This window comes from Epinephelus moara, chromosome 11 (genome assembly GCF_006386435.1).
Source record: "Epinephelus moara isolate mb chromosome 11, YSFRI_EMoa_1.0, whole genome shotgun sequence".
NCBI lineage: Eukaryota > Metazoa > Chordata > Actinopteri > Perciformes > Serranidae > Epinephelus > Epinephelus moara.
Genome location: NC_065516.1, coordinates 2034389 through 2055957, shown reverse-complemented (window position 1 = coordinate 2055957; position 21569 = coordinate 2034389). Strand labels below are relative to the sequence as shown.

At 40.6% G+C, this 21569-nt stretch overlaps 1 protein-coding gene across 1 annotated transcript in view; it reads right to left on the bottom strand.

The window, feature by feature from the left end:
- LOC126397579 (cullin-1) overlaps window positions 1-21569 on the bottom strand; it is a 37516-nt gene that overhangs the window by 8815 nt on the left and 7132 nt on the right. The window contains exons 2-11 of the mRNA XM_050056468.1: window positions 11977-12387; window positions 9431-9605; window positions 9114-9281; window positions 7647-7697; window positions 7373-7463; window positions 5132-5295; window positions 4741-4903; window positions 3530-3660; window positions 2753-2860; window positions 2276-2382 (exon numbers count right to left, since the gene is read on the bottom strand). Of these exons, the coding sequence (XP_049912425.1) occupies window positions 2276-2382; window positions 2753-2860; window positions 3530-3660; window positions 4741-4903; window positions 5132-5295; window positions 7373-7463; window positions 7647-7697; window positions 9114-9281; window positions 9431-9605; window positions 11977-12116 (1298 nt within the window). The 5' untranslated portion in view covers window positions 12117-12387. The remainder of the gene's footprint in view (window positions 1-2275; window positions 2383-2752; window positions 2861-3529; window positions 3661-4740; window positions 4904-5131; window positions 5296-7372; window positions 7464-7646; window positions 7698-9113; window positions 9282-9430; window positions 9606-11976; window positions 12388-21569) is intronic.

Genomic DNA, 21569 nt, shown 5'->3' with positions numbered 1-21569 from the left:
CTATCAGCAGATCAAGTTTACGCAGATATCATGAAACTGCAGATGTTTTTAAACTTTATATTATTCTGAGCACTTTTAGGACTTCATGTCTGTGTTGGACTTAAGCCCAGTTCAGACAAAGGATTTGCAACAAGACGAGTTGAAACAGGCAACTACTTGCAATGCTCCGTTCTGCAACATTCTATTAACCTGCCGGTTCACACCAATGCAACTAGATGAGACGGTGCATCATCTCAATGTAACAACTCTCTGTACTTTCGTTCTGATTTCCAGCTTTTCAGGTTTATTTTGAGGCTGAATATAATTTGTAGCTTCTTAAAATATGAATGAGGATAGTGATAGTGAGATACTGGCTACAGTTGTATTTGTAGTGATGAAACCGCAAAAAAACAGAAACAAAACCAGCATCAGATGGAGTGTTTTCATAATCAATACACCACAATATTATAAATAACCAGCGCCAATTAATCAGTCAGTGTGTGGGTGGGGCACAAGCACACACAGAGAGCAGCAGCAGCAACCCGCCGTCCAACACCAGCACGCCACGAGGACAAAAAAAGAGGGCTCGGCAAGGACAGAGCGAACATGCCGTCTGCGGTCATTTTGACTTGACCAGCAGATTTCACTACAAGCCAACTGGCTATGAAACAGATGAAATGCTTTTGAGTTTAAAACCAGCCGCCAGTGATTTGACCAGCTGAGTTGCAGGTGACACCATCACCTGGCTTGAGTCAAGCTCAGACTGGCCAGTTCACACTGCTGCAACTTTTCTCTGCAACTTTCTGAAACGTTTTTGTCGCTAATCTTTGGTCTGAACTGTTTTTTAAAATTGAGCTCAACAGCTTGTTCATTATCAATCAGTCAATCAGTTTTATTTATAAAGCCCAATATCACAAATCACAATTTGCCTCACAGGGCTTTACAGCATACGACATCCCTCTGTCCTTATGACCCTCACAGCTGATCAGGAAACACTCCCCCAAAAAAACCCTTTAACGGGGAAAAAAACGGTAGAAACCTCAGGAAGAGCAACTGAGGAGGTTGAGTATGCATACAACAGTCCCAGGATGAAAACCTTGAGTGGATATTGTTTTGTCAACTAGAAAATCAGAGATTTTTGATTACATTTTAGGTTTTGTTTGAACTTTGTGTTATTTGAAACCAAAAACACAAAAACATTTTGTTCGCAGTTCCCACACATTTTCATGGACAAAATTTCAAAACTTTTCCATGAATTTTCAACAAACCATAATAACATTTTTTTTGCCCCACATGCCTGACATTTTTCCAAACCATGTCACAATCAAACAGAATTTCAGCTAGCAGGCATACATAAAGAGAGAGACAGCAGGTGGGAAGAAAATGGAGAAACTTGCATGATGGTAAACAAAACATCACATCGATACATATCAGAGCTCTGCTGCCTCAGCAGCTACAGAAAATAAATCTGTCGTTATGTTCCATTCCATGGAAAGTTATCCACAGAAGATGACTCTAACAATTCTATCACACACAACAAAATTCCTGACTTTTCCAAAACTTTCAATTATTTTTGACTAAATCCATAACTTTTCCAGGCCTGGAAAATGTGATGTGAAAATGTAATTTTATGACGTTTTCAGGTTTTCCATGACCATGGGAACCCTGTTTGTAAAATATTTTGGCAGAATTCTATGAATTACTTGTTTTGGTTTTTTTTGCCACAGGTAATGTCGTAATTTTTGAATTTTTGGAAATGTTATTTTCCCCTGAAAAAAAAAACATCTCAGACAGGAGGTCATTTTTTGGGATTCAGTATCTTCACACATAAAAGTCCTACTGCCATGAATCCGGTGGGGGCAACCAGACAAAACGGTGTACATCCCCATTTTGGCATATCAAAAAAGCAAAAAACTGCAACCATGGCTTGTTATACTTGCAGTATATCAAATATTGAACCCTGAAAATAACTTCAGTCCAAGTCATTTTTTAGGAGGTGAAAATGAAAACATTCCCGGTGGAAAAAAATTATGCAATTCAGAGTTCAGCCAAAATATTTTACAGAACTTTTTTTTTGGTCTTGCATAGAATAAACAGGAAGTTTGAACAAAATCCTGATTTGACACAGAATGACCAAACTACAGAATTTAACTTTGTTCAACATCCTAATATTTTTTAAAAATCGAATGACAACAAGCCCTAAATGTTTCTGACAGCTGAAGAACTGCAATCCCGTTTGTAATTCAGGTGCACACACGACACACCCACCCACCCACCCACACAACATATCACTGACCTCTTCTTCAATAAAGAATCGCAGTATCTGGCCAGCAGCTCAGGAGATTTGCTGGACGACTGAGCCATCCTGGTGACGGCATTGTTGTTGATGAATCGACCACAGGCCTGTGGAAAAACAAACCAACATGTTAGATTTAGATCTGCAAAAATGACCAAGTTACAGTGAAGTAGGGGTGGGGAAAACAACACTCACTCAAGTATTGGGATTTCTCTTCTTATAATTTCTAAATCAACGTTTTAATGCCTAAATCAATATAATTCAAATGCGGAGATGGAAAGACAGTTTGCTTTTTAAGTGATAATCTGCGAGTAACATGACATCACATACATTAAAAAAGGAAGAAAAAAAGAAAAGAAAAAATGAATAGGCAGATAAGCTTATCGTCCCAGTCCTACAGTGAAGCCCACAGATATTTTGACTTGTCAGAGATCTCACAGGCAGATCAGAAGTTGACCTCACAGAGAAATTTCTGACCTTATCGAGCGCTGCCACGAAGCCAGCGTCGTTGTTGAAGGCAGACATGACCAAGGCGTTGTACTTCTTATGGACATCCAGGGTGGTCTGGACATACACTTTGGGGTCCTGGATGAAACACACACACACACACACACACACACACACACACACACACACACACACACACACACACACACACACACACACGTTTGGTTCTATCACAATGTATTTGCTTGAATTCCCTGCATTATTCTTCATTAAAAAACAGTTCTGGCTTCACCTTTTACATTTCTACTACTCACACCTTAGTAGTGCAGCATATACTGATAATGTGGCTGATCAGAACATCTTTTTTCCCCCCAAAAAATGTATTTTGTATTAAAAATACTAATCATTGTCCCTCTGGTGAGAAAGGGCAGCGATCAGCCTGGCAGACATAACAACACTGAGCTTGTGTTTGTTCTTGGTGCTTCACTGTCTCTTCCTTCAGCTATAAAACGCTGCTTTCACAGCCGTGCGACTGCAAAAAATGCTTTGCGATTACGTACCTGCACCAGGTTTTTTTTGTAATTCTTTTGCAAAAATGTTAACAAAACAAATTCCTGCACATACATGGCACCAGAAAAGAGAAAATAACAATCCCTGACACATTTTATCTACTGCCTCCTATTCTTATTGTTAACTGACAAGAAATAAACTGTCTATGTCCACACTGAAGGAGGTCTGGATCAGTGAATCTTGTCAGCTGACATGTTAAAGAAAACTATGAGTGAGATGTGAAAAAGTGGCCCATACGTTGAGTGCTGCCTCTCCACACTTCTCAATGGCAGCCAGGCCCTGGTTGTGGATGTGAGTCTCTAGAAGTTTCTTCAGTTCACCGAGACCGTCTGTGATCCGCGACACCAGGTTGTACATCCGGCCCAGGTCTAAGAGGAGAGACAGAGGGACAACAGCATGAGAGAGAAGTTTGCTCAATATCAATAATAGTCAAGTCAAAAAAGTCCCTTTAAATACAATGTAGTGTGTTGTTAAGCAAGAATGTACTGTTTAACTGGGCTGAGACCTTTTTGCTGATTTTTCATTTTTACTAAAAAAGATAATAACGTATGTAGCGATTACACAAATTGTATCATTTTCAAATTCACTCCATTATTAACAGTAAGCTGTAAATTCATACACAGCAGCAGGGTCGGGCACCAGTTTCAGTATGGATCTGGCACCTGTTTCACACTAGAGCTCACAAATTTCTCATCAGATCTTTTATATCCCCCCATTCTCTTTTAATACTGAACGTAGAAATCATTCAGGTAGCGGGCTTCTTTTTCTAGCCAGCAGTGACTGTAGCTTTCACTGATTTAAATGATAAGTCACCTGGGGCTGATTAGATCATCTGTAGCTACTTGAAGTCCCAGTGAAACAGAAGTGAGAGCATCTTTAGCTTCTGTGCTGTGACGTACATCCCAGTGAAATGGAATATTTATAATATCGGTGTACAGTTCCAAGAGAGATTTAATCAAATCCTTCGCATTTGATTGGACCGCTAAAATGGGCAGACTTGGAGGTTAGCAAAGCTGACTACAGCAGACTGCTGGCTCCACACACACCTCCCTCAGCGTTAGATTAGGAGGACAACAAGGGAGAGACAAATGAATGACTTAATGAATTAGGGAAATGAATGAATGAATTAAACATCAGCCACTTGGTTTCTAAAAAGAAAACAAAGTTGTGATCGTTGAAAAGTAGGTATGTCATAACAGCGAGGCCCAGACGGTGTTAGCCGACAGGACAGAAGCATCCGTCGCGGAGAGAGAGTTCATCATTTGCTCCATGTAATGTTAGCTGCTTATATGTCTTGCACACAATCTGGAGCTGTCACAGATACCACTTTCCTGAAAGTGCCCGTAACCACGGTATTCGAAGAAAACAAAGAAACGGACGTTGCGGTTCAATCTAAGGTATACAATAATGTGATGACACGGGCACTAAAATAAAAATTGCAGGTTTACCTTCATTCTTGTCAGCATCCAGAAGGTTCTGGAACTCAGTGTGGAAGATCTCCAGGTGTTTCTCTATGAGGACCTGCTCACACTTCCTGGCCAGCTCATCCTGAGTGGATTCATGGAGGTAAACCTGCACACGCCGCTGCTCCTCCAGCAGACGAGCCTCCGCCTGTGGGGAAAAAAAAAAAAATACAGTAATTTCTTTATTATGATGACATAATCACCTGCACTCACAGTTTAAATGTTACACCGAGGGCAGTTTTATAAGCAGCAGAACAAGTAACGCTTGCATAAAATCTGCCGTGTTGAGTCCGTCCATCCATCCATCCATCCATCCATCCATCCATCCATCCATCCATCCATCACTGTGTGTAGCTGAAGTGGAAAGACCATGTACCTTCTTCATGTACTCGGTGACGGGGTTCTGCTGCAGGAACTCTGTGCTCTCACGTGTGTAGAACCGTTCTGTGTCAGTGAGGAACTGACATTCAAAGTACTCTTTATACACAGACAGCGTGGGGCCTTTGGCGAAGGCGTCCTCCTCGTTCAGACCCAGCTCAACTGGAGATGGAGGACAGGTATTAATGTGAGGTGTCACAACTCCTCAGAACCCTGTGATATTATGTTCACAGCCACTGAATGGGATTAAATCTTTAAGTTGGATGTGCAATAATTTCATGGTCAAGAGGAAAAACTAAATAACACTTAAAGCTCCATTTCTAAAAATGCGCTGTCTTATGGGAAAAAAATAACTTGGGGGAAATACGCCTCCACACCTGGACTTGACTTTGTATCTAATGTTATCCAACATCTCATTAACAATTTACAATAAAACTTACTGTAGCATTAAAATATATTTTCAGCTGATCAAGTCAGGTTAGACATCATCTCATAGCTTTGCCAAACAAAATCATTTAACTTGTATATATATTGTATTTCTTTCAGTATAGTTTTTTCAGATCCATCAGGACAGTACAGGCCTCAAATCAAACCAGATATCATTGTCTCCACTGAATAATGACTGACGACAGAGATATATTTATGATCACAGCTAGAGAAAGCCGAATTGATGACCCTTCAGGGATATACACAGAAGCTCTGAAACTGCTCTTCCCAACCAGGTTGCCCTCAGGTACGAGGTTAAAGATGACTGTTTAGATTTAAGCCTTGAAATAGTTAAGATTAGGTATAAAGTTTTAAATAGTTACATTAGAGTTAAAGGGATAGTTTGGGTTTTTAGAGGTGGGGTTGTATGAGGTACTTATTCTATCTATATTCAGTGTATTACCTACAGTCGATGGCGGTTGGCAGGAGTGCTGATACAGAAGCTAAGCAATGTACTGCTGTGAAAAAGGTCAGAAGCGAAACGTATGTTAACCCCCTGAAATACAGTCCCCTCTAAAAAAAATCAATACCAGTAAGTCTGCACTGTAGCGAGAGTATTTTCACCACTTTACCTTGCCATTAGACAGACCTTTCCTTTGGCACTACATTTTCTGGATCGTAGAACTTCCATATTAGTGTCACCAATTTAGTGTCTGACCAAATGTCTCCCCTTCTGTTCCTGAGGTATGACATTGAGCAATGACCAGAAAAATGTTTTTGTCACAGTGAAGCTGACCTTTGACCTTTTGGACATGAAATGTCATTACTTCATAATTATATCCTATTGGACATTTGTGAGAAATTTTGACATAATAAGCATATGCATTCTTGAGTTTCGGCCAAATACATTTCATCAAATTCTCATCAGTTCATCTTTGAGTTCAAGTGGACAGTTGTGTCAAATTTGGAAAAAATTCATCACAACGAATGGGACGCACGACGACCCAAAAACATAATGCCTCAGGCCACATGTATTGCCGGCGCAGAGGCAACAATATTTGTGATTATGACGGCGACGAGGAGTTGTTCACTGGGGAGACAAGAGGACACCTTAATGAACCAGAGTATAGAGGAGAACTTTAGCAGAGGGAAACTAAACGGGAGGAAAGAGAGATACGTAGGAATACAGGAAGTTCTATGGAAAGGAAAATGGTTGATGGCAAGTTAAAGCAGTAAAAACATTCTAAATGTAACGTACAATTAAAGTGATACTGATTTTTTTTAAGTGGCTGATGTACTTTTTGCTGCTGCCCCCCATCCACAGCAGTACACTGCTTAGCTTCTTTGTCAGCGCTCCTGCATGCTTTTCCATAGTGGGGACGTGTCAACTGCCATCTACTGCAGGTAATACACTGATTATGGAGAAGTTCACTTCAAAAAACCCCAAACCATCCCTTTAAGGTGTTTAGTTTTGGAAAAGGTTCGGTGTGGTTACGGTAAGAATATGGGTTTGACCTCCTCTCCTGAGTTTTTTTTTAGCTTCTCACTTTATTTATTCAATCATATTTTCAGTTCAACAAAGTAATTTACTCTAAAATCTCTGTCTCAATGAAGAGCTGTGGTGGCTAACACTTTCATGAAGGGCCAATAATAAAAAAAAAAATTAAATACTCTGTTAGGAGTTGCTATGAATCTTCACTGTTTGTACTTATGGACATCAAATTTACAAGTATATGCCTTCCTGCTTTATTTAATGTCTGCCAAGAATAGCAGGCTCTTTGTCTTTATTTCGTCACTGTACTTATTGACCTACCATAAGACTGGACCACACCGCTGATCAGTCTGGTGTTAATGGTTTCCCCATTCCTCTCTCTCTCTATCAGCTTCAGCACGGCGTTTGTTACCTGAAAAAGAGAGTTGTTTAACTCTTGTTAATTATTTGTACAGTGACAAAAAATAAGGCTGACGTAAAAAGGTTTGCAGGTAAATTTAGGACACATAAACGTAATTGACAAAGACAAGATCACACTGTTTTATTAACTGTTTGAATCTTTTGTATTTCTCACTCTACTGCTATAAAAACACACCTGTTTGTTGAGGGGTCGGAATAAACACTCCCTCCAGGTCACAAGTGCCAGCTGGGAGGAAACAGCAGTGCAGGAGAGGAGAGAAGAATGAGAAGGTCAACAAAAGGTCAAGAGTTTAGGCTGCATGTTAGTAACATGTCTCTGGTCCCTTTATTCAGCATGATCCATATCAGCCCAAATTAAATGAGTTTTAATTGACTTTTAAGGTCTTGCAGGGAGAATCCTTGGAGGCAGGGCACTGGTCAAAACTGAAAAAAATCACACAGGCCTCAATCTGTATTCTTAAATACTCTTTAAATTCTGGTGAAATCACTTTTAAATTCATGCTGTTTCCACACAAACTTGAAACATTAGTTTTGTGATGACCATAAAATATTGGGCAAGCGTCAGCTCTCAGAGATATACAATCCACAAGACAGAGGACTTTTATTTTAAAATTCCTTCTCTTCTGACAACAGTATATCATCTGAACTTTGTGTTTCTATAATAATGAATAATTTGTGGGAGACAAATTCCTCACACAGATATTAGATCCAGTATTTCAACTGATCAGACCAGTAATGTCAATCAGCTAATCCTTTCATATTATCTGAAGTGTAGCACTACTAACAAAGGTACAAGTCAAACATGTTAGCTAGTCTGTTCTCTAGGAAGGAAACAGCAAATGTTTAAAGGCAGCTGAAGTTGACTTTGTAGTTCCCAGTGGGCTGTTTTTAGCTGTGACCAGCAGCTCTACAGCTCACTCTGTCAGTCAGTTAGTTGCCAAAATTTCCCCAATATTTCGAGGCTACAGTTTTTTGCCTTCGGGGGCTGAAATTTGGCATGAAGGTTGCGGCTACTGCGAACTCACTCTTGCTATGTTACAACTCTGAATTTCTACACTGCAAAACTATTACATAAGAAGTACAGAGAGATGCACAGCAATTTTGGATGGTTGTTAGCATCTTTTATGCTTAGTAACAACACAAAATATCCATTTCACATCTTTCAAACAGCAGCTTAAGCATTCAGATTAGAAGCTAAAAATATCTGTTTAGATCCAATTACACCTTGAGCATTCACTTAACCTCTACTGTGACTGGGGCTGCAACTAACACTTATTTTCATTATCAGTTTATCTGCCCATTATTTTCTCAATTAATCATTTTGTCAGTAATTTCCCAGAGCCCAAGGTGCCATCTTCAAATTGCATGGTTTTATCTGACAAACAGTCCAAAAGTCCAAGGCTATTCAGTTTATCGTCATGTATGACACAGAAAACTATCAAAGCAGCATGAAACCTGCCAATTTTCTTAACTAAAAAGAAAATTACAAAAACTATTACTCGTTTATCAAAATAGTTGCCAATTCACTTTCCGTCGATCAACAAATTGATTAATAAACTAATCGTTGCAGCTCTGTGACCAGCATGCCTCACAAGCATCTGTTGAGCACTGACAGTAAGACAGAAGCAGATATCAGACATACCGAATATATCTCATAGATTCCCTTGCGTCCCTCATCACACTCTCGTCTGACCCAGTGGCGGTTGAGGTAGGCGCAGATCCCATTGAGGACCTTACTAGAGAAACGGTAATCCTCCCACTGCTGGGTGTAAAACTTCAACACACACTCATCCATAAGATCCTCGCCATCCTGGGGTGATAACCAGGAGAGGAGGGAGGAGAAAGACAAAACATGGACAGGAAGAGATTATTGGTACATCTGTGTTGGTCTGAAAACTATACAAAACATATCAGTGTTAACATCCCAGTGTTGAGGTCTTCTGAAGTGTGTGAACTCACCTTGAGCAGGCTGGTCAAATAATTCTTCAGGAACTCTTTGAGTCGCTTGTAGAGCTCCAGGCCTACAAACTGAGCCCCACCTGGAGTCGTGGACTTTTTGGAGGGCTTGGCTGGAGGCACGGAGCCCCTGCCCTGGCTGGACTGGTGGACGCTGGTACAATAGTTATATACATGTCTGTGGAAAGGGTTAAGGAATAAACACAGGGACACTACACGTAAAAAAAGAATAAGAAGAAAAAGAAATAAAGATGTTAAATAAAGCTTAAATTCTGAAATGCAGCTGACCTTTACATAAAACAAAAGAAGAGGAACTATTTACTCTACTCTCTCTTTCGTAGAGTGCATCACTCTGTAACTACATCAAAGCTTGCTATAATTAGTGACCTGTGATGCAGACATTGAGACAAAAAGCTCTGAAAGGCCAACATGTCATTCAATATACTGTCGTTTGTATAAAGTTCAAATTAGTGCTGTTCTTTCTGCCTGGCAGGATAGGATTACAGTTCTGAGATTATATGACTGGGTGCATTTTGTACTTCAGGGAAACAATGACATCCTGTAGTACTGCAAAGGTGCGTAACAGGAAGCGAGGTTGTCAAACAACAAAATGTGCCCACAGAGAAACTCATCTCTTTGTGTCCTTTACACTCACGTAATGCACACTGTGTATTCTGTGGAGTTTGCATGTTTAGAGAGTGATTAATTAGATCTGGTTGCTGAAAAATCCTGGAGTTCAACCTCCCTTTTTCATGAACAAAATAGATTTTGATCAAGACCTCCTGAGATCAGTGATAATGTAGAAGGTATTTTGAAGCAAAGGTTTGTTTCCTGTTTTCAGGACTCTGGCCGACTGGGCATTCTTTGGTTGCAACTTATTACCTTGGCAAAAAGCTATAAAACAGGTTTGTGTTTCAGGAAGAAGGAAGTAGCAAGTCAGTGCACAAACTACACTAAAACATACAGAGCGGGTGGCTACTGACTAAACAAATGCCAAAATTTGGCAAACATTAAAGGGATATTACCAATTTTCAACCAGGTCTGTATCGCCAGGATGTGGGGCGTGTGCAAAATCCGCCAAACAACGCAAATCACTTAATTTCATGCCATCCAGTGGATGTTTGCTCACAGTACAGGTAGGGAGCTCTAGGAGATAGGGAGCTCTAGGAGGCAGAGTCATGGAAGGCGCTTTAACACCGTTTATCTGCAAACACTTCCCACACCACAATGACCAAGCCCCCAGGAAAGTAGCTCAGCCTAGCTTCCAATTTTTCCCAGTGGCCACTCGCAGTATTGCAGCAAGAAACAATCCCCTGCAGCCCAAAAAGCATTTTCCCCGTAGACCACTATTGTAAAAGAGACATCAGTTAAACTGCTGACAGGACGCCTCGGACTGCAAACAAGGTCAACTGTTACTCTTTCTATTATGAATTTTTGATCCATGAAGTTCAATACTTGTAAAACTTTCCTCGAGCAGAGAAAAACTACTTGAAAGTCTGTGATGTCATCACAACATTAAGTGTACGGGCTGAGCAGGAAGTCGCGGTGGGGCTAGCGGGAAACACTAGTGCGCATATTAAGAGGGCCGAAAACTGTGGAAGTAAACCTGGAAGCTAGAAACTTTTTTTTGGCACATGTTCCAGACGAGAAACTCCATTTAACTGAATAGGTGCCATGTTGGCATCCGATATCTAGGTATTATTATAGGTCTAGGGTGGTGAAAGACCCTTTAAACCCAGCATCACTGTAAATAAATTACAGACTAAGTACAGTAAATAACTAAAAAACATTTGATTGTTTACATTTTGTTTTTAAAGATTAGACTTGAATGTGGTTCAGTTAATTTGCCAATAATTCTCTCAATTATTTGGTCAAAATATCAGACAAGAGTGTCTTAATGTCTGTGTGTGTTAAATGTATGTTCCTCTAGTCACAATATCTAGAAACTAGGGCTGTCCCCTGAAAGTCAAAGAATCTAATTATCAGTTGGAGACCCCTCAGTCGACTGAGATTGCTTAAAGTCCAGCATTTGTTTTGATTGTATGTTTTTGGCTATTCAGTGTGCTGTGCAGTGTGCTGTTTGAGACGTTTTGTTCCTAAGAGTGTTGAGTGAGCGCTCTTGACTTTCATGATAGTCTTTGGTACAAACAAGATGCAGCAGCACAGAGGAGGAGACACTTTGCACAGTAAGGCTCCAAAATAACATTATCTTGCTTAGAGATGGTGAAATTACAGCTCACAGCAGCTTAATATGACAGTCTTTTGTTTGATATCTAGTGTTGTAAAAAATGGTTTTGCACATTTCCCATCCATCATCAGCACAGTTGGCTTGTTTACTATATTTCAGGAATGCCGCTGTCACCCTGAACCAAGTGCAAACTTTAAAACTTTATATGTATTTAAAAATAAAAATTAAAAAAAGGGCTAATATTTGTATTAAACAAATGTGTTTTGTAAAGTAATGTAATCATTCCATCCAAAAATCCAGTCAACATTCAAACCCCCCATCACAGCCTCACAGCATCAACCTCCCCAAACTGACAGGATACGTGTAGAGTTCCATGTAGCGCGACTTGGCCATGCTTTGCCGTGTGTACACCTGCTGGATGCCAGCCCGCAGGTCGTCCCATATCTGGTCCAGGCCTATCTGTTTCAGTCCATGGGGGTTCTGGGTCCTGTTTGACGACATCGTAGAGCCCCTTGTCCTCTCCTCTCCCTACCGAACAATGCCCTCCCTTTCCTGCTCCGGTGGGCGCTCTCCCCCCGGCTCCTCTCCTCGGTTGGTTTCTGTGGCCTGGCTCGCTCTGCTCTCAGAGTGCGCAGTCCATCTGGCAGCAGCAGCAGCGCTTCAGGAAGCTGGTCGTTGGTTGTGAGGCGGGATGCAGTCCCACTCTGCACGCCTGGGTGGCGCTCTCTGCCACTCCTCCACCTAAAAGCTTTGGCAATCCTCACCAAATGACCTGCAAACAAAACAAGATGAAGAGAAATACATTTTGAGTAACAATCTTTGTTACTGCCAGGAAACAAGCTACATAAAAATATATAAAAAGACCAGTGAATCTTGGTGTTTATAGTAAATCCTAGAATCAAACATCAATTAGCGAAGTCTCAGTTTCCTCAGTGCTTTGTACACAGTTAAGACAGGTCAGTTGTAAGGCCCATCTGCTGACACCTGGCTCTGATCCCTGTCCATGCAGTGCTGACCAGACCCTGACGTCACTCAGCTAATAACAGATTAGTCCACTTCAACGCCTCCATGATTTCCTTCACCAGTCCAGTCAAGACAGTGCACAGTCTCCCTCATCTACAAAGCTCCTTTCTGGACACTGGGGGTAAATTTTTACCTTTAAGCATTTATCCAAAAGACTCATCCAGACCTTTAGGTAGTGCAGAGAGTATTATCATGTTGCTGAAAGACACTTCAACATATTCAGTTGATTCAGTTGCTTATGATTTAAACATGTAAACATGTGCTTAAGTGAGTGCTGTGGGAGTACACACCTATAAATGTCGTGAACACAGACAAGAAGAAAATAAAAAAATACAGGAAGAGAGCAGAGTCTCTGCAGAAAATATACCAACACACACTGAGAGTGGGTCATAAGTAATGACTGAGAGGGATCACTTCTGTATGAGCACGTTGTGTTTTTTAGGCAAATGCTGTAGAGTAAATCTTTAAGCTAACTGGCCATGGTGTTAACTTTCTGTCATAACAGAAAAATAAAAAATAGGCGCCAGTATGCAGCTTTTTAATTAAAAAGGTTCCCTGCATTCATTTGAAGGTATGTCATGGTCTTCTGTCTGTACGAGATTAATAAAATGAAAGTGTAATATACTGACCACACCACAGGTCACATGTTTTTTGTTGTTGTTGTTCCAAAAACAGAAGACAATGTGTCTGTTATTGCAAAATATCCATTAAATGCTTGATCACACAAATCAAATTCATAAGTGATTAAATCTAAAATGCACCCAGACTCCTGCCTCCTGAACTACAAGATAATCCTTGCTTACATCATGCAGGTGCTGCACTGTGCTCCTGCAGTTGAGTTCTGCTTCTATCCATCAACCTAACTGTCTTAACAACATCCAAAAATCGATTTTTGGTTTTTGTGAATCAATTCCCCAAACCCCTAGGTTTGGGGAATTGAGGTCGGGTAATGACTGTGACACTATCAGAAGAGTAAACGCAGCTGGTTTAACGGTTGTGCTGATGACAGTCCAAGGAGGCCACATCATTAAGGCTAATTGACGGACCTGAAGCTGTAATTTCATCTCCACGGTCAGGACAAGAGGAGAAGGTAAATGAATGCCAGAGTTTGCCGCATCGACATCTTTCAAGCCACAGAGAGAGAAAGACAACGAGACACACAAAGTGACAACACAGAAATGCACAGGGAGAGGAAAGGCTAAAAGACTTTTCACACCAGGGAGAAATATCTGTGCAGATTATTTGCAAACAAAGAACCAATAAAAAGGCTGATACTTTTGACTTTTTCATGTTTTATTGTTTTACTTAATTGCAGCTGAGTGGAAGCAATTAGGCTTTCTGGACAGTGATCAACAGAAAGATAACGCTTTAGTATGTCAAAGTGAAAATCTTTAATTTGTCCTAAATTAAGCAACAGATAGAGAGTTGGAGAGCAGTACATATACTGATTCAACCATGTAACAGTCTACCAAAGATCTTGTTAAGAAATGAAATAAATATAACAACGAAAGGCAGGTTACCAAACACTGCTAAGAGTACCTTAAATGCTAGGCTCAGTTTGCTTTCTTTTGGGTGTGAGATAAAACAGAAGACTAGGCTTGGATCACACAACATGCAACTTAGCAAGCTATAAAAAGATATTTTTTATTCAAAATGTGAAAATCTGCTGCTCTACTATTGAGTAGTAGCTCTTTTATTTTAAACTGAATGTCATTTGGTTTAGGACTGCTGGTCGGACAAAACAAGCTATTTGAAGTTGTCACCTTGGGTTCTGGGGCATTTTGCAATATTTTCAGACATTTTTTAGATTAAACTGTTAACTGATGAAACAAAAAAGTCTGATCTGATCAACTGAAATAAAAAAATATCATCAGTTGCAGATCCAATTTGAATCAACCAATGCTGTGTTGACAGCAATTAAATGTTATGTCTTTCACAACTGTGATAATTTTGGTAGCTCTGCATGAAAACTAAAAATTGCTGATAATGAGGAACACATTAATATTTAAGGGCTCACATTGTGTTTAAAACATGCAGGTACCAAACTGAGATATGACATTGTTATTTTTACCACACAGCATATAACTTCACAGTGAGTTCATCTTGATAATGCAGAACATCTAAGAACAGTCATTAAAAAAGAGAAACCAGAGTTTTTGCTGTGTAAATGCAGCCAAGCAGAGAGACTAAAAGGAGGGTGCATGGGTAGAAACTGCTGTGTACATGTAGGCAGCCCTGCTATATTTAGAAGCACCAGGCATGCAGCGCTGCCCGTCCCTGGCCGTTCACAGCTATTAGGGCCAGAGACTAAGGACGTGACCCAAGTGGAATAGTCTGTTAGTGGAAGAGGGGAGGAAGCTGAGTGACCTACTCTGTTTACTTCCTGTCCCTGTTGATGCCACACAATGAATGAACACTTGAGACGTGTGAGCAGCTTCAGGGATATGGCAGCTAAGAATCTGCTGCTGCTGCTTATAAAGACATGGGTAGGCAAAATACTGAAATGTGGGTCTTTAAATGAGAAAGGAAATGTGTGCGTTTGTTGCTCATGACACAACTATATTTAGATATTCATTAGGGTTGGGTCGGTTCTCGGTAATACCAATTCAGTTCGGTACTCCGTCTTGGAACGTTTTTGTTTTTTTTTGAGACCGACCGGACCGCATACTCAGGCGGGTGGGGACTGAGCTAGGGGGTGCGAGTGCGCATGCGCTGAGGCCTCTACTGTAGCCTGGGGAGTTGATAATGGCGGACAATTTAGTCTCGAAGAAATCAAAGAATGCGCCACTATGGCAACACTTTGGCTTTGAGCCAGACGAAGGAGGCAACCCTTGTTTGCACTGATTGAGTAAGCTGCAAAATTTATTTGTAAGGAATAAAAGAAACGTGTTACTGTCACTCTGTTGTCCTATGGTCGTTTTTTTATTTTAAATGAGTCAATTGCGCCCCCAAGTGGCGAAAATCCAGTATTATCGACTTGACGCGGTTTTTCACAAAAACCGGACCGTTTTTTTCTTCCTCATACCAACCCTAATATTCATATAACATAGCTAAAAACACACACACAGCTAGTAATAATCTTGTTTCAAAAAAACATTAGAAAAATGCTGAAAAATAACCAAAAACATTTTCCAAAGCCCAAAGAGATGTCTTAAAATTGTTTCGTCTGATCAACTGTCCAAAGCCGAAAACTTTTGAATTTACTGCCATAAGACAAAGGAAAGCAGCAACTTGAACAACTAATCAACTATCAAAATACTGTAGTTGCTGATTCATTCTTTTTCCAATCAATTAATCAACTAATCGTTTCAGCCCTACTCTCTACCACTGTCATCCTCTCCACGGCCAACCTCTTTCCCAAAATATTAATTTTGAGTTTTGATTCATCTGGCACACATTGGTATTAGACAGTATTTGTCTTGTTGACTGCCATGCGCCTATCAGCAAGTGAGATGACATTCACCAATGGCAGTGGCTGATGTTTTTCTGTTGTGTCACATCAATTTTGCACAGGCTAAAAAGCAGGGCTCAATACTAATGGCGTCAAGTTGTACTGGGGAAAACTGTGTTTAGGACTAACAGAGATCTTTTATGGTTCGCTGTCAGGACGAAAGGACGTAGTAAACTCACTACTGATGTGTTAGGGGACGCACCCCATTGTTTTCCTGATAATGCTACACTGTGGACAACAAATGTGTGTTGCCATCAGCAGGAGGAGAGCTAGTTAATTTTAACAGCCATGGCCAGAACTAACTGTTGATCGAGGCTGCACAAGTTACATTGAGTGTTACATCGAGTTACATTATGATGCATTCAAGCTCTCTTGGGTAAATGAGCGAAGGTAAATTATAACCTTCTCATGATGTGTTCAAACGTAATCTTGTAAAATGTAGTTTGGGGAAAGAAAAAATGAAAAATGAATTAACAGTTGTTTGAAGGAGAAATTTGTTAATGTTTTAACAACAATATAAAATAGATTAGGCAATAGACAACTGTGATATATTATATACATTAAAAAGGTTTCTGAAGCAGTGTTTCTGTTCTTCATGTGAAAGAAGGATTATATTAAAGGCCTAACAAAAGCACACACGTGCAGAAGATAAAAAAACAAGGCGCTGGACAAGAGACCATGCAAGAAAACCCCCCCAAAAAACCAAAAACAAAACAGTTCTCACACTAGACTATGCACCATTAAATATTCAATTAAATAACCACTGAGCTGACGTTTCAAGCTTCACGTTCCGCATCAGCCCAACCAGTTCAAGTCACAGCTCTTCACCAGCTTGATGAAGAACGGAAAGCTTGAAACGTCAACTATAGGGTAATTTATGACGGAATACATGACTTAACAACAGCTCTCTTTTTTTTTTATCTTTTTTTTTTTTTTTACAATAATGTAGATGTCTTTGTTTCCCTTGGTCAAATGGGAAAAAATTAACAAAAGCAAAACAAACAACAAAAATATTGCTATCAGCAAAATTGTTATTTTACACATCAGCATCTGCCCAGAATTTCACAATCGGTGCATCTCTACTTGTCACTATTCCTTAAATTAGACTTGAGGACCAACAGCATCCAAACTATTATGGTTTCAATTTGAAAACTCCAATATCACAACAGAAAAAGTATGTGACAAAAACTAATGAACACGAAATTTCTTTTAAATAAACTCAATGTTTAATTCTTGGGAAGCACTATTAGGATTTCTTAATTCAGTAAATATTTTGGAAAGAAAATAATTTTTATCATCAGTAGATCTGTTAATTGGTTGAAAAATGCTAATTGCAAGTTCCCAGAACCCAAAGGTGACCTCTTCAAATTGTTCTGTTTGTTTGACCAAACAGTCCAAAACTCAAAAAATATTTAACTTCCCAAGACATAAAACAAAGAAAAACAACAAATCCTCACATTTGAAAACAAGGAGACAGTGAATGTTTGACATTTCTGGGCACTGAATGACTTGAATGATTAACTGAAAAGAAAAACTAAAAAGAAGCAGTAGACATATTTTTTTTGTGCAACCTCCTGTTTTCCAATGCCAGAAATGATCTACATGCATTTTATTGCAAAGCTATTTCCCAGAGATACTCATACAAAATATGAGTATCAGTTGTAGAACACCACTGCACGGTACAATTTTTCAATTCAGATACTGCAGTGCATTTTCTGCTTTTAGTTCACCAAGCCACACTGTGGGTATGATGATAAAGAGAAGCACTGAGGCAGAGGGAAAGCCGTGACACAGCAGTAAGCTCCAGGCACATCAAGACTTGGATCAGGCCTTCATCAGTCACTAAAATCTGTCGTCCTCTCCACGCCCAACCTCCGTCTCCAGCATCCCTTCCCCCCGCTCCCACAGACTGACCACATCACTGCAGCTGCAGTCTGCCACTACTGCTCTCCACCAACTACAACCATACAAAGCTACACCTCTGCTTCACCTGCTGCAACAGTCAGAATCAAAAATGTCTTGAAGTTAAATAGAAATCTGCCACTTTTGGACCAATGCTAGATTCCCAAATGTGATTACAACCAGAGGTTCTTTATAATTTCAATGCAGACAATGAGAGAGAGCAACTCTAAAACTCAGATCCTGTGCAAGTCTTTTTATATTCATCTAGCAGGATTAAGCAAAACAAGTCATTTCATCCAGCTACCAGCTATTGCCAGCACAAGCACAGGAAGTGATTCTGGGCCTACGTGTTACACAGGCTGGTCAATCCACAAACTCTCAAGCCAGTTTAAACATCTCACCAGTAGCCAGTTCATTTTCTTTAGTACACAATCAGACCTCCACAGTCTGATTGTGTACTAGCAAGATGGGCAAACTTAACTGCCACACTAGCCCTTTTTACACAGATTGCCTTCTAGAGCCGCTACGATGTCCTTTCTTTACACCACTTTTGCATTACCACGGCATCATGTCGCTCCATTGTGTGATTTCAGACAGCATGCCGAAATCACGGAGGCAATAATAATGGCATTAACATGGCAATAACATCATTTACCTTCCCTGTTTTGAGACAGTTGATCTCACCCTCTACTCAAAGGGTAAGGAGCCCCCAGACCTCATTGTTTACCAAATGTGCGGACATTTTCAGCTGTTATTCTTCTTCTTTGAGTTAGCTGCTAAGTGCTATCAGCTGCTTTTTAAATCTCCCGGCAGTGGGTCGCACACATAATGTCAAAATGGCACACCCGTCCCGCCAATAGTCCCATCCTGGAAGCTGTCCCTTTCATACTGTCACCTTTTTGGCACTGTTACTACCTCTGCTGCTGGTGAGACAACTATGTCCCCCAATACTGCAATCCCACCTTATATAAAGAGCAACAAGGCAGCATAACAGCATAAAAATTCCCACCTTGAAGAGGCAGTGTAAAAGGATTAGATGGTGGTACTGTTGGCTTCTGTTACTGGATTGTAATAGTAGTTGAGGCTCATTTCATGGATTGCCAACTCACTAATAGAATGGAAATATATTTTACTAGCTTACATAATTTAGCTTTTCTATATTCAACATAATATAGGATAACGTGTTAAGACAGCATCTGAACACAATCTTGTCATTGGCTGCCTCAAGTTCATTTTCAGGTATATTAACTACATTTTACATCTTAACCATTTAAAATATTCAGGACTCAAGCAGCCAGTGGGCAGAGCTGCGTGAAGTTGAACAACTCTCATAAACAACATCTCAAGTAACAGTGATCTGTTGTGCTTGTCTTCCTACTGACAAGTTAAATCCTGCATGTTTTTGTTTTCACATCAGAAATGTAAATTATGGATAGAAACCTCTCATTTTGGCTGACTTTCAAACATCTGGAAAAACTTTTACCAACACTTCCAGAACCATCCAACTACCTTTTTCCCGCAATCTTAGGTAAAAACGTACTACCCTAAACTCAACAGCATTGGCTCATGTAGAATTAGGATGCTGGTTGGTGACGGATGCAGAGCTGGACCTGTCGTCAGCAAGCCCACACAGCTCAGCCAAGACTCTAGACCTGTTTCAGCCTCCACTCCTCTTCATCAGATCCTCGCTTAACTCAGAAAAAGCAGCCCTACCTACCTGAGGTGCTCCAGCAGTTGCCATGGCAACTGGGGCAGACAATACCTCAGAGTAGCCATTCGACTAAAGAAAGGCAGACCGTTCATTCTCTGTGTCTCTTGTGCCTCTATTCACTGGTGGTGAAGAAAGGCGGCCTTCACAGCAGCACTGGGATCAGATTTCCAATTCCCACACCAGAAGGTCTTAAATGTGTGTCTCACTACAGTATCTGACCTATAATCAGCTATGTGACCAGAAGTAACAAGATGTTGAGGGCAGCTCGGTAAGTGGCAACAGTTTCTAGAAAGTTTGTTGTGAAACAGGAATCCTGTTTCGGTGTTGCGGCACCGTGGACTGCACGGTTCTCCTTCACACGCATTCTTTTCAGGGTACATGTTCTTTTCAGGGAACAACTAGCCTATATGTGTCTGTCAACAAGTTCTGCTGACAGACTAGTGGACCTGTTTATGTTTATGCAGGTGTCAGTTACCCAGGAGAAGCAACACAACATCTATTTTCTCCTTTAGACTTCAAATAATCTTGAAATTTTGAGTACATTTAAGATAAGAAACTCTTAGGACAATTAATCAAGTCATTGAGACAGAACAGCTATTTTGATAACTGTTAACTGCTTTACTGCTGCGCTTACATGGAACCAGGTAGACAGTAAACAGCAGACAGACAACACCTTCTGGATGGCATGGGAAAAACAAACAGTCTGACGAAATAGCAGGACGGTGAAACAAAACATGCATAAGGACATATGTTGATGCCATATTGTTTAATAAGAATGGAGAAAAAAAATGAAATAAAATCATTTCCATGTTAATGTAGTCTATTTTTAATGCCAGTAATGTCCAGTAACTGCCCAGAGAGCCCGTGTTTTCTCTTTGTGTGAAGAAGCTATGTAACATCGATTGTAAATTCCGTTGCAAATGACAACAAAAATTTAAACTATTTAAACTTTGAACAGTAATGTTGTTTGCTGTTACCTTTGTTGTTTTATCTTTGCCAGCCTAACCTAATTCTACCATCCAGCTCTCATCAACTAAAATGATATCCAGTTTGCTGTCTGCCTTCTCTCTGACTCCTTGGGAATAATTGATTTTTCAACCAAAAATACCAAAGATTCGCAGGTTCCCGCCTGGCTCGCGGTGGCAGCCGACTCGGCTAGAGCCATTGCCGGATCTCGGCTGGTGCTAACACCGGGAGCTAACGCTAACGTTCCTACTCTTCTCCGTGAGTGAGAGCGATGTTTTAGCCTAGCGGGCAGCCGGGCCGCGAGCCAGGCGGGCAACCTGGCGGGCTGCTCAAGCTCCGGACATTAATTAACCCATCCCGGTGCTTTCTCCGCAGCCTCCACTTCACCCAGCTTCACTCAGCTGCCTGATAAACCCGCTGCTTCTTCCCACTTTAACCTGAAGCGATGTTTTAGCCTAGCGGGCAGCTGTAGGAAGCCTCTGCAAGTAATTGGTTGCTGCAATAAAATGGTTAATCAGCAGTGCCGTGCACTGTAGAGCCGATGTGCTGCTGGTTCTGCCGGCCTGAATATAATATAATGTCTATAGCCTTACTGTTGTGTACAGCCTTATAGGGTTAGCTGAGTAGTGATGCGCGGGTCGACCCGTTACCCGCGGGACCCACAAATGGACCTGCGGGTCAGGCAGCAGTGATCGTCTGTTGAGGTAGAAAGTGGTTTCTGGCACAACTTCACCGATTCACAAGGTGCATGGAGAGTGAGGAAACACTGAAAAATGTCAAAAGAGCTCCAGCAACACTTGTGGTATGGAAAAGAAACTTTATTGACCGACGCGTTTCGGCTTGTGGCCTTCATCAGGGTCAGTGATCGTCTGTAAATTATATTTTGACATTTTGGCTATTA